Genomic DNA, 15,462 nt, shown 5'->3' with positions numbered 1-15,462 from the left:
TGACTTAACCTAAACATTATCGCTTGTTTATAAAAAAACGAAACTAAACTTTACCGCCACCAGAGCAAGCACCAGAATAATAAAAAATGTCACAGAGCCGTTGAAAGGACTTTACAGGTGGCAAAGAGTGGCAAGAGGGGTATCGTTTTCTCCCTGAATGATACGTTATGATATATTTTGTGAGGAACTGATGGTATACAAATTCAGTTTTTTTTTTTTTTTTTTTTTTTTATTGGTTTTAAACCATTTTTAAAAATCAACCATAAACATTATTCACCTTTACCAGTCTGTAGTTTTTTTTTAGTTCAACCCCCTAACTATATGTGCTCTTTTTCATCCCTTTGACCTGAAAACTGGCACAGAGCTCAGAGTCTTTTCTAGATGCAACCACTTTTGGAGCTACATCTACCTTTACCGTTTCTAACATAGAATATGGTTTATAGATCAGTGCTTCTCTGTTCATTTGGTATGTCTATGTCTTCAGAATGTTTTGGGATTTGGTACTGTGTAAATAAACTGAATTGAATCGTATCATCAGTTTTGTTGATTTGTTCAGTAATAATCATAAAATATTTCCTCCTTAACATTGCTACCTCCTTTTCTGTTGCTTGTAACTTAGTACAAAATTTTGTTTTGTGCAGCTCTCATGACATTTTTCATTAAGAAATGGAAATATCTTCAGAGCTGTACAAAAGAAAATTTCTTCTTGTATACAAAATGACAATAAAAGTTGTCTAAGAAACTCTTTTTTACGTCCATTCCTACACTGACAGTATCACATCCAATTTACTAATTCTAATTTGACGGAACCAAATGTTTGCACCTTTTCTCCATGTCATACAAACAATCTCTTTAGATCACTGGTTGCATGCCCATTTTTTGGAACCCTACTTTTTTCCTCCATGTACTTTAGTGATCTTTTTGGAATCTTTGAACATAAGTCATAATTGAGCAAATATAGCCGTCTTTGGTAAACTATTTAGAAAATCCAAATGCTATGATCATTCCATTTCCTGTTTGTGGGATATGATTTTGAAATATTTACAGTGGTCTTGCTGCGGGAACAGTAGAATCAAATTGAATTTTGTTGGCCTGCCGTCTATTTGCCGCCATCCTACAACACCATGCGGAGACACTGTAAATGCTCACATTGATTATAATCGTGTATTTTCTGTGCATTTGCAGCAGGGTGGAGTGGAGCAGATGCTGTATAAATAAGGGGTAAATGTTTCTGTTTTTAACTGAGCGATTAAAAAAATATGTGACAGAATATTTATCCACACTCAATACACGTAGTAGGAATATTGAGCCAGGCCTTGTTTAGTAATGCCAAATAAATCCCCAGAAAGTATTTACTAAAAATTTATCTCACTCTAAAAAGCTTCCTCTCATCTCTTCCAGGATTTATCCCACACTGTCTCCTTCCTGAATTACCTTAACGTAAATAAATCATGGAAGTATCAAAGATGAGAAGTGCTTCTCTCTTTACAGTAAAAGGGGTTTCAACTTTTTTGGATACTGATGGTTTTCATTTTTCTTGCATTTTTTATAGAATTTCTTTAACTTTCTTACGCTAAGTCAGTACACTACATATTTTTAGATCTGTCATATAAACATATTGTCTATTTTTAACACTTTTGGGGTTATTTGACTATTCATATAGTAAGTTGAAACCTGCAGCATTCTGCTAATAAAATATTAATTCATTATCAATATCTAAACTTCAAATGTTTAAAACCTATTTTCTTATGATAGATATGAAAAGCAAACCATAAACAAGTAAACTCATTTGAAATGAATGAGTGATGTAAAGGAAAAAAAGAACACAACCATAGAGGATGTTGGACTTGAATACATTAACCTTTGATTTTATCTATATTATCATGAGATGTTATTGTTGTCTAAAATTGACTGGTTAGCTTAGATAAAACTTTTGCTTTAAGATGTACCCCTGATCTATGCATCAGGGTACCAATAATAGCATTTTAAAATGATCTTTATCAGGAACTGTAGAGAGAATCTGCCTTTCGATATCTGATGAGGTTATATCAGCTGTACCTCCGGCAGCACCACCAGGAACGCTCCTCATTTAGTGTATTATGGTTCATGCATGTAAGATCATTTTTTAGTTATTCTTTGATCCATTCCAACAGCATTGAGTATGAGCACTGAAATACCAAAACATTTTAAATCATTTGAGCTAATGAGCATTTTGTCTATGCTGTATACATTTTCACCTCTCCAAAAAGCTTTGAACAAAAGTCAGTTGTCATTAATGTCACGTTTCTCCAAAACCCACAACAGTGATTTAGAACTTCTCTTATTTTGAACTAAACCACAGACATCACTAATTCGAATAACCTTCATAACATGTGGGACTGGAACTCTAAAATGATTTGGTTTTTGTGAAATTAATGTGTGTTTGTGTTTTGTCCATGTGTATTTGTGCATTCACAAACACATAAAAATCCAGCTTCAACGGTTCATTACTGACCCAAAACAGGTTGGCCACTCAGGATGCAGTATTATGGTTAAAGGTGGGACATATAGCTGTGTTAATATCAAGAGCTGACAATCCCACAGTCGGACCAAAACAAATACAGCAGCACAGAAGGATGTACATGTAACTGCTGTGATTACCTCTGTTTGGTCCGACCATGGCATCGGTCTCTTCCACAATTTCATCTTTGGAAGCGGTACACCCAAATCTTTACAAGTGTAAGTTGTTGTGGTCTCTCATGAGATCTGTTGACTTTTTCATTTGTTACAGTGAGTGGCTAAAACCAAACTTTGGTAGGTGGGTACTATGTGAGCTTCACTTAATCAGCTCAAAAGCTTCTACTGAATTTTCCTCCTTTCCCAAAACAGATGTGATAGGAACAGTCCCAGACAAATAATGTGTAGAATCAGACTTGAGTGCTACACATGATCAATCTGGCTTGGGAGGTTACTGCTTTTAGGATTTGAAGTGCACAACATCTTTAATATTTGATTTATAAATACTTCATGGTGCTTCACATAAAAAGACAAGGTTTTGTAGTGGATGCTCATTGCCTGGGGGGACCTCAACTAGAAAGCAACTTGCATCTTGTAAAATTGAGTCATACATTACATACTGTATACATGCACAGAGAAAAAAAAGTAGGAAACTCACCCTTCACCCTCAAGCTCTCTGGGATCCCATCCTGGTTGGATTGAAAACAGAAAAAAAAAAAAAAAAACATGTTTTAATAAACCCATTAAAACAGAATTCCCCATTCATATGTAAAAACATCTGTGTCCTAGAAATTGTACTCAGTCTCATTTTAATTCAAACACATTTCAGCATATAATTGGGTTGTTACTTTTTCACAACTTTGACACCAGAGTCCAAGGATTTCAAAATTGCAAACAATTTAGATGTTTTACTGTAATTTCTCTTATAAAATCTGCAGTAAGGGTAGTTTTTATATTATAAAGGTCAGAACAAGATCCCTTTGTATAAACAATTTTCCAATTATCAATTCTCAGTTTCTTTTGCATACATTAAAGTTATTTGCCACATTTATTTGCCACTTTCACATAAATGTGAGTAATCTTGCACTGATACCAGTATTGGACGGGGCCCCGATCCAGCACTAAAATGGTGGTATCAGCGAGTACCAACAAATAGGGCACCAATACCATTTTGAGAGCCAAAAGTTTATTAAACTATTGTAACCCATTTCAGGTAGGCAATAAATAGTTCTACTGGATTCACTTTGTATTAGTCTTTTTCCTACTTCACAAAGGTAGGCAGCAGCTTGACAAAGACATGACGGCAATTATTATACATCCAAGTAGTATGCAGTTCTTCATATACATAGACACATAAATTTCAAACAGGTGGTATCTGTATGGTATTGGTATCGGCCAATACAGCACAGCCAGATATTGGGTATTGGTATCGGGGCAAAAAAATTGTGTCGGCACATTTTTGCTCACACAAAATGTGAGCAACACATTTTGCTTGCACTGCTCCATCTTGGCATCTAACCTAGCAACATTCTTCCATCATTGTAGGTTACGGCAACTTTTGTTCCTCCCTACTTTAGAGGTACTTTATAATGGAGTGCAATACACCTAGAATGATCTAATCAGCATCCTACCAAATCTATCTCTAAGCATATTAACTCATGCACACATAGAGTACCACTATGTACATATGTCCATATTAGAAAATGCATCAGATATGTGCTGTTCCAAGGATTTAACCAAAGCAAAAACATTTGGAAAAGGACCAGATGGAGATGTTAGAATATGCTACATTCCAGCCTTTATTACCTCTTTCAAAAAAAAATATTACTCTTCTTCATAAAGTATTGATTATACAAGTCCCAACCATATCAACAACAGTCTCTCAATAATTGTTGAAGGCCAGTACTAGATGGATAGAAGATTCCTGATTCATCTGCATACATTAAAGGGTTAACTATGGTATCATCAAATGTACATCCTGTTATACAATCATTGTAATACAATCTGTGAAATATCACCACTAGTATAAACATTAAATGAAGAGGAGGGAAAATGCTCATATTTTAACCCTGTTATAGAAACATAAATTTGAGTAAACACAGGTTTTATGAAATAAAATGTGGAATTATGTTGTTTATACAAAATCTAAAGTATTTCCCAAGGCAAAGATGTGAAACATCTGTTTCATGTTTAGATTCAAAGCAAAATTAATCATTTGCGGTCAAGAGAAAAAAAGATCCAATCTGCTAAAAACAACCCTTTCATAAACCCCAAAGCAAAGAGACAGGCAGATAATTCAAATACTAATAAAAAAAATTATTCTGTGATTGTGTATGAAGAAGAAGTAAATAAGTAAATGCTTTCTTGGGATCTATGTCTCAAAGACTTCCTGGCAGCAATCATCTTTCTTTGAGAAAGCTAGCCAATGACTTTGGAGTCAATGTCCCTGAAAAAAAAAAAACTTCCCACAATTCAAGCACAATTGCTGACCAAAGTTAAAGAAAAAGGTTAAAGGTTACTTTTTCAAGGAGCTGCTCTCGTTAATCTATGAATAGGAATGAAAAAAGCATAAATATTCAATTTGTATATGATGCAATTTCAATAGTTCATTATTGTTGTAAAGAAAACTCAATCAGTTCTTGGAGGAATGTATTACAAAGATCACACATAATGTAACAGGTCTGAAGTCAGTAATGGACACCAGACACCACTGCCAAATAAAACTGGAATTTTGCAGAATATCTGAGGAATCTTTACAACATCCGCTAATAAAGTACACTGCTAAAAATAAAAATGATAAAATAAAGGGAACACTCAAGTTACACACCCGATCTGTATTAAAGAAATATTCTCATTGAATTCTTGTACTGTCCCAATTTGAGCGCGGTGACAACAAACACACAATGAATTGATCAATCATCAATGGAAATTAAATTTAATAACCAATGAAGGCCTGGATTTTGAGTCAGACACTAAGTTGAAGAGGAAAAACACACTACAGGCAGAACCAACTTTGATATAATGTCCTTAAAACGGGTCAAAATAAGGCTTGGTATTGTATGTGGCCTCCAAATGGCTGTATGACCTCTCCACAATGTCTGTGCATGCTTCTGATGAGGTGGCAGATGGTCTCCTGAAGGATCTCCTCCCAGACTTGAACTAATGCATCCACCAACTCATGGACATTCTGTGGTGCAATGTAACAGTAGATGGATCGAGACATGATGTCCCAAATGTACTCAATCAGATTAAGGTCTGGGGAACAGACCTGACATCCAAAGCCTCACTACTGTGATACCACGTGACTGCTTCAGGAGGTGGTTCAGACCGAGCAAGAATTTTGACAGGCATTTAAACAGCCTCACTACTAAGACAAAATGTGGGAGTTTGTAGGAGATTTGCGGTCACCTGAGTTTTTTGATAGAGTTTGGAGAGAGTTTAGAGAGAGTTTGGAGAGTGTCTGGAGTTTAGGGAGTGTTTGGAGATAGCAGAGAGGATAGGTATGGAGCGAGCGAGAAAGAGGAGGATTTCACCTATGCGGGACCATTTCAACCTGATTTCTCTCACTAAGTTAAGATAAACGTATTGAATCTAACCTTTTTAAGATGCATTCTATTTTTTCATCAGCTGTTTACTTTCATTGACTCATGTATTTATAGGTGAAGTGCCTATTGTGTTCCAAGGAGTTGGGATACAATAACAACACCTCCTCCATGCTGAGGCACTACCGTGCCCTGCATGAGAATAAGAGTCAACTACCCAGCAATGGTAAGTTATTAGAATAGTATACACAACTGGACAACTGGAGTTTTAAACACCCCAGACTTCCACTTCTCATGATACCACTGGAGGTAATTTATTATTTATTTTGTGACCAGTTATTTATTTTGCATATTACTGTTGCTAACATCAGGTAGCATGCTGTGGCATCGTTTAGATGCAAGCATGATGGAGGCCAGAAAATCAGGAAATGTGACTGCAGATGCCACTGTTGAAGTCCAGCATTACTGTACCTTTCAGAGGCCAACATAAGCCCTGGGGGAAAATCCATTGAAGTATTGGGAGTGGAAAAAACTCCAGTACTCTAATTTTTCACAGACTTCTTATGCATGCATCGTCAGTGCCTTGTGAACACGTGTTTTCAAATGCTGGTGAAGTTTTGTTAAAAAAAGGACTATATTGAAGCCAAAAAATGTTGAAAAATTACTATTGTTGAATAAAAATAACTACTTTTCATTTTAATCATCATTGCCCAAGTTGCACAAGCACATTTCAAATGAACTTGAATAGGAAAACAGCACAAACAGTTACAAGCATCAAAATTATATTACTAACTGTAGTAGTTCACTCCACCAGTAGGTGGTGACATGTGCACATGAGGCCTTATGGAACTGTGGGGATTATTGAAGCAATTAGCCAAACGGTTCAAATGCCTCATGAGGCTTCGGTTGCATTTAAATTCATTTGCTGCATCCTCCAAGGACACGGTCTACCTGGACTCGGTCCTTCGAAGTCCTTGAAAATAAACAGACCAGAAGAGTTTTGACTGTGAATTCAAACAGGTCTAGCATTCAACGGCTTTCTCCATAAATAAAGGTGCCAACCACCGGCAGCAAGAACAAATAAAAGCAAATGTAATGATAGAAACCTTGATCAGTTATCTCTGATGTTGCTGCTATTTTCAAATATTCATTACTGTAAAAATGTCCATAGCTGTATAATGGTTATTTATTCTCCAGGTGTTCTCCAGTTTTATACTGTTAAAACACTTTACAGTACAGTATTTTAATGTTTATATTTTAACTCTTCACTATAATATTATTCTAATACATTTTTCTAAGGTCCACATTTGTGTGACCTTTTTTTTCTATAATTTTTTGCTGCTGTAAATTCCCCCATTGTGGGACAATAAAGAGATTTTCTATTGTATTCTATTCTATTTTATAAAACCAGTAGAAAGATACAAGTAAATCTAAACAATGGATGTATAAAAAATTAATCTGCAAAATCTCTTATATTCAACAACATAAAATACTTAGCTAAGAAAAATTGCACACTGCAGATATATTAGAATCTGTCCTTAAATTACAGCCAAACCCATTTACACAGTAACAGATAAAAACCTTTAGATAAATCAAACATTACCCGCCACATATCTGCTTCAATAACCATTGAAACAATTATTTTCATTCATTTTAGACAGAACTATTCATGGAACTATTCATACTTATATTATATTAAGCTGAACTTCCAATATTTACCACCCTTCGAATCTGGCCTTCAGAGGATGCATCCAATGATTTTGAACAGAGCCTTCATCTCACCATTTGAAGAGGACCCAAAAGCAGAGACTGAATCTGATGTGGTTTCTTGCAGGTTTAATAACAAAAAGGGTAACAGAAGCAAAAATCCACAAACATAATCTGAAAATACTGAAAACCAGTAATACTCACAACAAGGGGGGCATTAAAATGACAACAAACCAACAACAGTGACTGAGCAGGAGGTGCATTATAGGAGAGAGAAACAAAGGCCAGGGTAATAAGCAGATTGGGAGCAGGTGTGGACAGAGGAGTCTAGAAGGGAGCTACTGTAGGGAAAAGGAGACTGACACAAGAGGGCAACAGAGGGCAAACAAGAAATACCTAAGAACTCAAATACATTCAAAAATAACTAGAATCCAACAAAATGGAAATAAAATCAATGAAAACTTAAGATTAAACTTAAACAGAACCAAAACCATGACAAAAATTGAGTTGCACTTTAAATGAAGGTCAACTCTCATAGGATAAAATTGAAATAAAAGCAAGTTTTAAAGCGGTTTCATTTAATATTAATAACAAATAATACAAATTTACAGATCTCACTTTGGAGAAATTTGAATTTAACCCATCCCCTTGGAGTGCCATTGCGCGGTGCCCGAGGAGCAGAGTGGGGATAAGGATCTTACTCAGACACCCAGAGTGGCAATCTGTGGGAGTGGGGCTCAAACTCTAAACGTCAGGATTCCAAGCTCTATGTCCTAACCACTAGACCACCACACCCCGATTAAGAAGTCTGATATTTTATTTTTATCACTAAGGCCAACATAGGTAATTAAAAGTAACTTAACAATAATAATAATAGATAAAATGAATATATCTTTAGAGAAATAAGGCTGAATGAATCTGGACTGGTATTAACAAGAACATTGGTCCAGGCATGGGCAACAAATATCACATACAGGCACATACACATGCATATACAGTCAGATTATATATTTGATAAAAAACGGCTTACGTTTTCACCTTTTCAGTAATGTAATATATTCCATCACTTCATAACTGCAAAAGATGTCACACACAACTTCTCTCAAAACCAACATGACTTTGGGTCCCTGATCATTTTCTCTCAGTCTGTGGAAAACACAGGTTATAACATTGAATGTTGTCTGTTCTTGCTTTAGAAATAACTTCACTGACTTGTTTTCCATGTCATTTTTGCCTTAAGGTGTGCTGATCAGGCAAAACGCCTCACTGACTGCCTCCAGTAACGTGGTGTTTGACAGTGTCCCCTGTAAATCTGTATCAGGTTTGTCGGCGCTTTCGTTACGCAATGCGGACGGGGCAATCTTTCTGTTGGTTTCATGTTAATCAAATAAACTGTGGTGGTTATTAAAAATATACCCAAAGTTCTGCTGAGTAAATCCCACCAGCTCTTGGTAAACCAGTGAGAAGGAAGTCAAAAATGATTGACCTCATCATTGAATATGTTCATTGCATCAACATGATGCAAAGAAGAAAAAAAGCATAATAAGAAGGTGAAAAAAAGAATAAAAACTACCTTTCTACCCGTTTTTCTTTGTTTTGCTGGAACATTGTTAAACAAACAGCACAACAAATATCTGTTACTTTCTGCATCTTTCCTGGTTGCACCACAACAACTCTATAGGAGATGACATTTAGATTTGCAGTACACAAGGGAAGAGGTCAAAAGCAACTTATTTGCATATTGCAGACAGTGTTAATACCCCATTTGTTTGAAAAGAATGATTTCCCCAGAGCCGCTGACAGCCTGGTCTCCTCTGCCTTCAGACCATGGGGACTTTGCAACACCCAGCTGCACAATTTCTGCTTCATCTGTCCTGTTACAACAAGCTGGCAGACCAACCATGTCCTCATACACATCTTTCTCAGGAAAGATGTGGATGTGGTAATGTTTTCCATTATAATCAACTACTTCTGACCTTCATTTCTGCTAATTAGAGAAAATGGCAATGCCTAATGAAAAAACTATACAATCACTTATCCTTACGTTTTAAATTAGCATAAAACTGGATACCCACTAAAATTTAACACAGTCTATACATCTGTTCGAGAAGAAACATTCTGTACCCAATATAAAACAAAAGAAAAAAACATAATACCCCCCAAAGTTTTTTTCTGTCACACTAGTGGCAGAAATAAAGAATTACAAATTATCACTGGTCCTATTACCATCAAGTAACATAAAGGGACATTGAAGGAGAATACATTCTTAAATCTAACCTCCAATAAAATGTTTTTTATTCATTTTTGTGATGTAAACAACACCTTGAAAATGGCATCAAAGTCTCCCATATTCATGCCGTCATCCTCGTCCTGTCCGCTGTCATAGCGGGCCTTTTTCTTTGGATCTGAAAGCACACCAAAAGCCTTGCCCACTTAAACTTTTTCTCTTCATCCTTTTGCACTTCAGTACTGTCTCCGTTGCGATGGTCTGGGTGATATAAAAGTGCTCCTGTGCGGTATGCTTTTTATGATCTCCTCTTCTGTGGCTTTCTTAACAACCCCAAGGATCTTGTAGTATTCTTTCCGCAATTACAAAACAATCCTGTGAAAACTTAGCCTGGGTGCCAGTCCGAACTTAGTCCCGCCCACAAGGTTTGAGTTCGGGGAAGTTCGGTCTGGCTCTGCTCCATAGTAGCGGGAGTATTATCGCCCACTGTCAGGCGATCCAATCAAATTGTCAGGGCGGGCTTTATACGATGATGGACAGATGATCAAGAGTAACGTAATCAACCACGTGACCAAAGCGCGCTTGGGTGACAACAATAATGGCTGCCGCTGGAGAGTTTGGGTGAGTAGATTCTGCTATTAGGTCTGTTCTAGAAGATATCGACAGCAAATTAATTTTAAAAGAGGAATAGAGAAACGCGATCAAGTCTCATCTTCTTATTCTAGGCGTGAAACTGCACGCTTTGATTTTTGTGGACAACAACTATGCCTCGCTTAACATACATCACGCACTCCGTTGCTCTTATTGGTTGTAGGGACACGAAAGTGAGTGGAGAGGGCATTTTTTTTCCTGGTTCGTTCAAAACACGCCCCATAATCACAGCTCTATGGAGCAGTATCAGACTCATATTCTGACTAGAATTGAGTCGGACTACGTCAGGCTAGTGAAAACTGCCACTTGCGAGCTTTTTAAACTGTAACTTGAAAATTCTCCTAGGACATTTTGGAGGTGCTTGCCACTTGGTGCATAGTTGCATTAAAGGCTTTATGGGGTTAATTGGGTTCAGCTGACATAAAGTAAGAGCGTGAAACCTTGTGGTGACATATGTCACCATACCAGGTGGTAATTTGCCACACCTAGTGGTAACTTGTGTCACCACACCTAGTCGGAACTGGCATTGCAACACCGAGTGGTGACTGGCATCGTGACAGAGATCGCTATATTGCAATAAATTGCTGAGTATAATATTTAAGCTTTTCTTTTGTGGAATACCTACTGTCTTATTTTAAAAGTCTAGCAGTGCTGTGTCTGGAGCATACGGTCAGACTCAGGAGCAAAATCAAATCTATTTAAATTTGTCAAATCTGTTCATTGCAGTAATAATGGGAGAGGGTTATTTTGAAATTTCCACTAAAGTGTGTTGTGAGCAGGCATTGGTAGTGTAATTTCAAAAAACTGGTTAAGTTTGGCTCATAATGTTGGTCCATATGCAGCAATGAATTAGTGTGTATTACAGTAGAAATGGACCTTTTATTTTAAAATTTGCTTCAGGGGTGTTTTTAAAAGGCGACTACAATCCGATTTTTAAAAACTGGTTGAGTTTTTCTCATATTTCTGAGCCATATGTTGCAATTATGTGTGTGTATTATGTAGAAGATTTTGTTTTGTAGAGTCCCTGGAGACTTACTTAGACAGTCTATTAAGGTTGTGTCTTATGCTACATTCACACAGCAAGCAGCAGGAGCAGCAAAAACACGTGTGCTACTTCATTTTTGATGCTTGTACAAGTTTAGTTCTGATGCACGGCTGAAGCATCTTTGCTGCTTCAGCTGCTCGGTCGAATGCACGTTTTAATATGTTTTTATGTGAGAAAGTCCACCTGAAAACTTCATCTGATGAAAATCCTGCCTTCAAATATTATTCCGCTGTTGGAGCTGCTCAGACCCCTTGACACCGGCGGTGCTCTGTCACTAGGAACCCTGTTCAACGGCTCCCTCTGCAGCTGGAAGGCTATTTTCACATACGTTATCTAAACTGCATGCACCAGAATGATAAATTGAACATATTTTACCGACAGGTTCTTTAATAAACGTTAAACACTAGGCGTTAATAAACTATTTCAGGAGTAATCATAGTTATCTGCATGAGCAGCACTGTGTCTGTCAGAGTCAATTTTTCCAACTCCAGCAGCTGCTGCTTCTGAATGCTCAGAAGCTCATGACGTGCTGTTTCAGTTGCTCAGACACTCTGTTCCTGCTGCTCCAAACGCGCTGTGGGACCTTTTGTTGTGCCAAGATGTGCTACAACCATTGACTTTGCATGTAAACTAGCTGCTTCTTCTGCCTCTGCTGCTCACAGTAGCTACGTTTACATGGACACAACTAATCGGATTGAAGGCCTGATCAGATCAAAAATGTTTCATGTAAACATGTCAGACTGAAGATTCTAATCCGATTCGGTCCGATCGGATCTAAATTTAATTCCGAATGAGAGAGGTGGTTTTTGCCGATCGCCATTCCGATTGGCGTCCATGTAAACACCCATTCGGATCTTAAGAGTAAAATAATCTTCACTGCGCATGTGTGCGACGTCAGCGTGACGTTTTTCCGCCTTGTCAACAACAGGAAACCACCGGTCGCTCTCGCTCTCGCTGTGAACAACATGGCGGGGGGAGTCTAGGAACGCCGACTTATACACTCAAGTTCATTTAAAGCTGCAGGAAGCAGGAATTTATCCTCCTCCTCTTCCTCTTTTCTCTCTCCACAGCCCACTCGCTCTCCCACGCCGGTTCAATCGCTCATTCTCTACATTTTCTCTCGTACATTTCGCTGCCAAACGCTTTTTTCCTCCTCTCTCCTTTTTTCTTTCCGCTCGCTCCGAGCGCATCGTTTGTCAGGCCTGCCAAAAACCAGACGCAGACAGAACTGCCAAGTTTGGCAGGAAGTTCTGCGCATGCTTAAAAGATTTAATCTGATCCAACGCTTGGTACATGTATACACACGTCATGATCGGATCATTTCATTTAGTGTCCATGTAAACGGAGATTTTGAATTTCCGATCAACCAAGGTTTGGATCGGATCGGGGAAATTTTGCGCATGTAAACGTAGCTAGTGTGAACGTAGCATTAAGGAAAGGGTCACACCCAGGATTCATGTAGAATCAATTTCCAGTTGTTAAATCAGGTCACATAAAGGCACTTTGTGTGAAAGTGCCATGACAGTTAGCTGCTGTGCTAGAGGGAGGCTAGTCTAGGAGCTAGATGACGGGTTTTTTGAAAGATGATTGGCTTCGGAAGAGGCGTGGGCCCGATGATATTTGGCTTAAGCTTGAGAGAGGGATATCGCAGATTTTCCAGGTGAAGCTGACAAGAGTCTTCCAGAATGAATTTTTGCTTGACTGAAGTTGTGAGACTGAACTTCTGTATCCTAAAACTACAAAGACGCACAAAAAAGTGGGGTTTTTTTTTGACTAAATTCCTTGTAAAAAGCTGTGAAACATATTAAGGGTAAATAAATAAATAGAACGAGTCAAGAAATTAAAGTAAATTGTTGTAATACTTAGCTTTATTGAGTGACTTCTTACCTGCTCTTACATTCTTCCCACATACTCCTTTACGTATAAATCCTAACTTACAGCAGGCCAGAGTTTTGCCTTTTTTTCTTTATCCTCTCCCTCCTCTACCTTTTCTCTTTGGCTGTCTCTGTGATTGTCTTTGCACTGCTGTGACTGACAGCATCAAAAACAACGAGAAGGGGGAGAGTGGGTGTCTGACTGTCTTCAGTCTGGGAGCTTCACTGAGGAAGGAGCCTAAGCCATACGAACTCTATGGATTGTTTGTACAAAAAAAAAAAAAAAAAAAAAAAACATCCAGCAGGACCCAAAACAAGAAACTGTGATATAATAATCACAATTGGGCAACTTGAGCTGTAAAAAAAAATCAGTTGACAGCATCCTTATAGCACAGTGAGTATACCTGTCAGCTCTTTAAGGTTCAGTTCCCACATTGCTCACTGATTTATGTTGAGTAAGAGTACGTGTTTCTATGTACAGTAACATGACATATGAAATTTCTCAGACTTTTATTTGTGCCATATTTTATAAATAAAAAAATCAGATGAGAAATTGGCAAGGCAAGTTTTTTTGTACAGCATAAGTTAGTTCAAGGGCATGTCAAAGTGTTTGCCTGAAAATAGAAGAAAGAAAAGCAGTATAAAATAAAATAAAGATAAAAACACAATAAAAGCAGGTAGTAAAACAAATAAAACGACTGGACCACAACCTTAAACTAACACATCAGTTAACGGTTTAACTTTATCAGTCAAAGGCAGTTCTAAACAAAGTTTTTTTTTAAGTTAGACTTAAAGAACTCAGACTTTTAGCGCTTTTACAGTCTTCTTAAAGTTTACTCTAGATAGGTGGAGCATAGAACTAAATGCTGCTTCTACTTGTTTGGTTCTAGTTTTGGGTGAACAGTGTACGCTTAAACTATATAGAAGACCTGAGTGGTCTGGGAGGTTGATACACTGACAACAAATCTGTTGTGTAATTTGGTATTGATTCATTCAGTGATTAATAGAATAACAGAAGAATTTTAAAGTCTATTCTCTGAGCTACAAGGAGCCAGTGGAAGGACTTCAGAACCGGCCTGATTTGTTCTACTTTCTCAGTTCCAGTTAGATTATGGGCAGCAGTGTTTTGGATCAGCTGCAGTGGTCTGACAGACTTTTTAGGCAAACCTATGAAGACACTGTTTCAGTGATTAATACAAAAGGTAAATGCATAACTGACTTTTTCTAGATCCTGCTTAAACATTTGTTCTTTAATCCTGGAAATTTTCTTCAGGTGATAAAAGACTGACATATTAACTACCTTTATATGCCTCTGAAGTTTCACATCTGAATCCATGATCAGTGGTTTCTAGTTGCAGTAGCTGAAGCTGTGAGTTACATATGCATCTCCTCCTTTGGTCCAAAAAAAAATTACCTTATTATTAATATTTTGTTTTTATTCAGCTGGAGAAAATGATGCCACATACACATATTGATCTGTTCTAAGCATCTAGGAACCCTAAAATAGGTTCAGAGTCAACTAGTTATATTGTGATGTAAAGCTCTGTGTCGTCTGCATACTTATGGTAACTGATCATGTTGTTTGCTATAATCTGAGCTCAGGGGAGATGTTGAATATGTTGAATATACTAACACATAGAAGTCCCTGTCCTTCAGATAGGACTTAAATCAGTCCAGAGCAGTACCAGAAAGGCAGACCCAGTTTTCCAAATGCTCTAATAAAATCCAGTGATCAACAGTGCCAAACCCTGAACATAGGTCCAGCATTATACGGATGTCATTGAACACCTTAATCTGGGCAGTCTCTGTACTTTGGTTGGCATGGAAACCAGACTGGAAATCAGCTTCTCATTGTTAAGAAGGCATTTAGCTGTTCAAACACAACTTTTTCAATAATCTTACTAATGAAGGGGAGGTTTT

The 15,462-nt window shown here is 37.5% G+C and overlaps 1 protein-coding gene across 1 annotated transcript in view; it reads right to left on the bottom strand.

Moving 5' to 3' along the window:
- fstl5 (follistatin-like 5) overlaps positions 1–15,462 on the bottom strand; it is a 272,518-nt gene that overhangs the window by 206,296 nt on the left and 50,760 nt on the right. Inside the window, exon 3 of the mRNA XM_015392029.1 lies at positions 3,155–3,185. Coding sequence (XP_015247515.1) covers positions 3,155–3,185 — 31 coding nt within the window. The remainder of the gene's footprint in view (positions 1–3,154; positions 3,186–15,462) is intronic.

The sequence above is a fragment of the Cyprinodon variegatus genome, unplaced genomic scaffold (assembly GCF_000732505.1).
Source record: "Cyprinodon variegatus isolate N-32 unplaced genomic scaffold, C_variegatus-1.0 Scaffold570, whole genome shotgun sequence".
Lineage (NCBI taxonomy): Eukaryota > Metazoa > Chordata > Actinopteri > Cyprinodontiformes > Cyprinodontidae > Cyprinodon > Cyprinodon variegatus.
The sequence above is the reverse complement of the archived record's forward strand: the minus strand, read 5'-3'. Positions and strand labels throughout refer to the sequence as shown.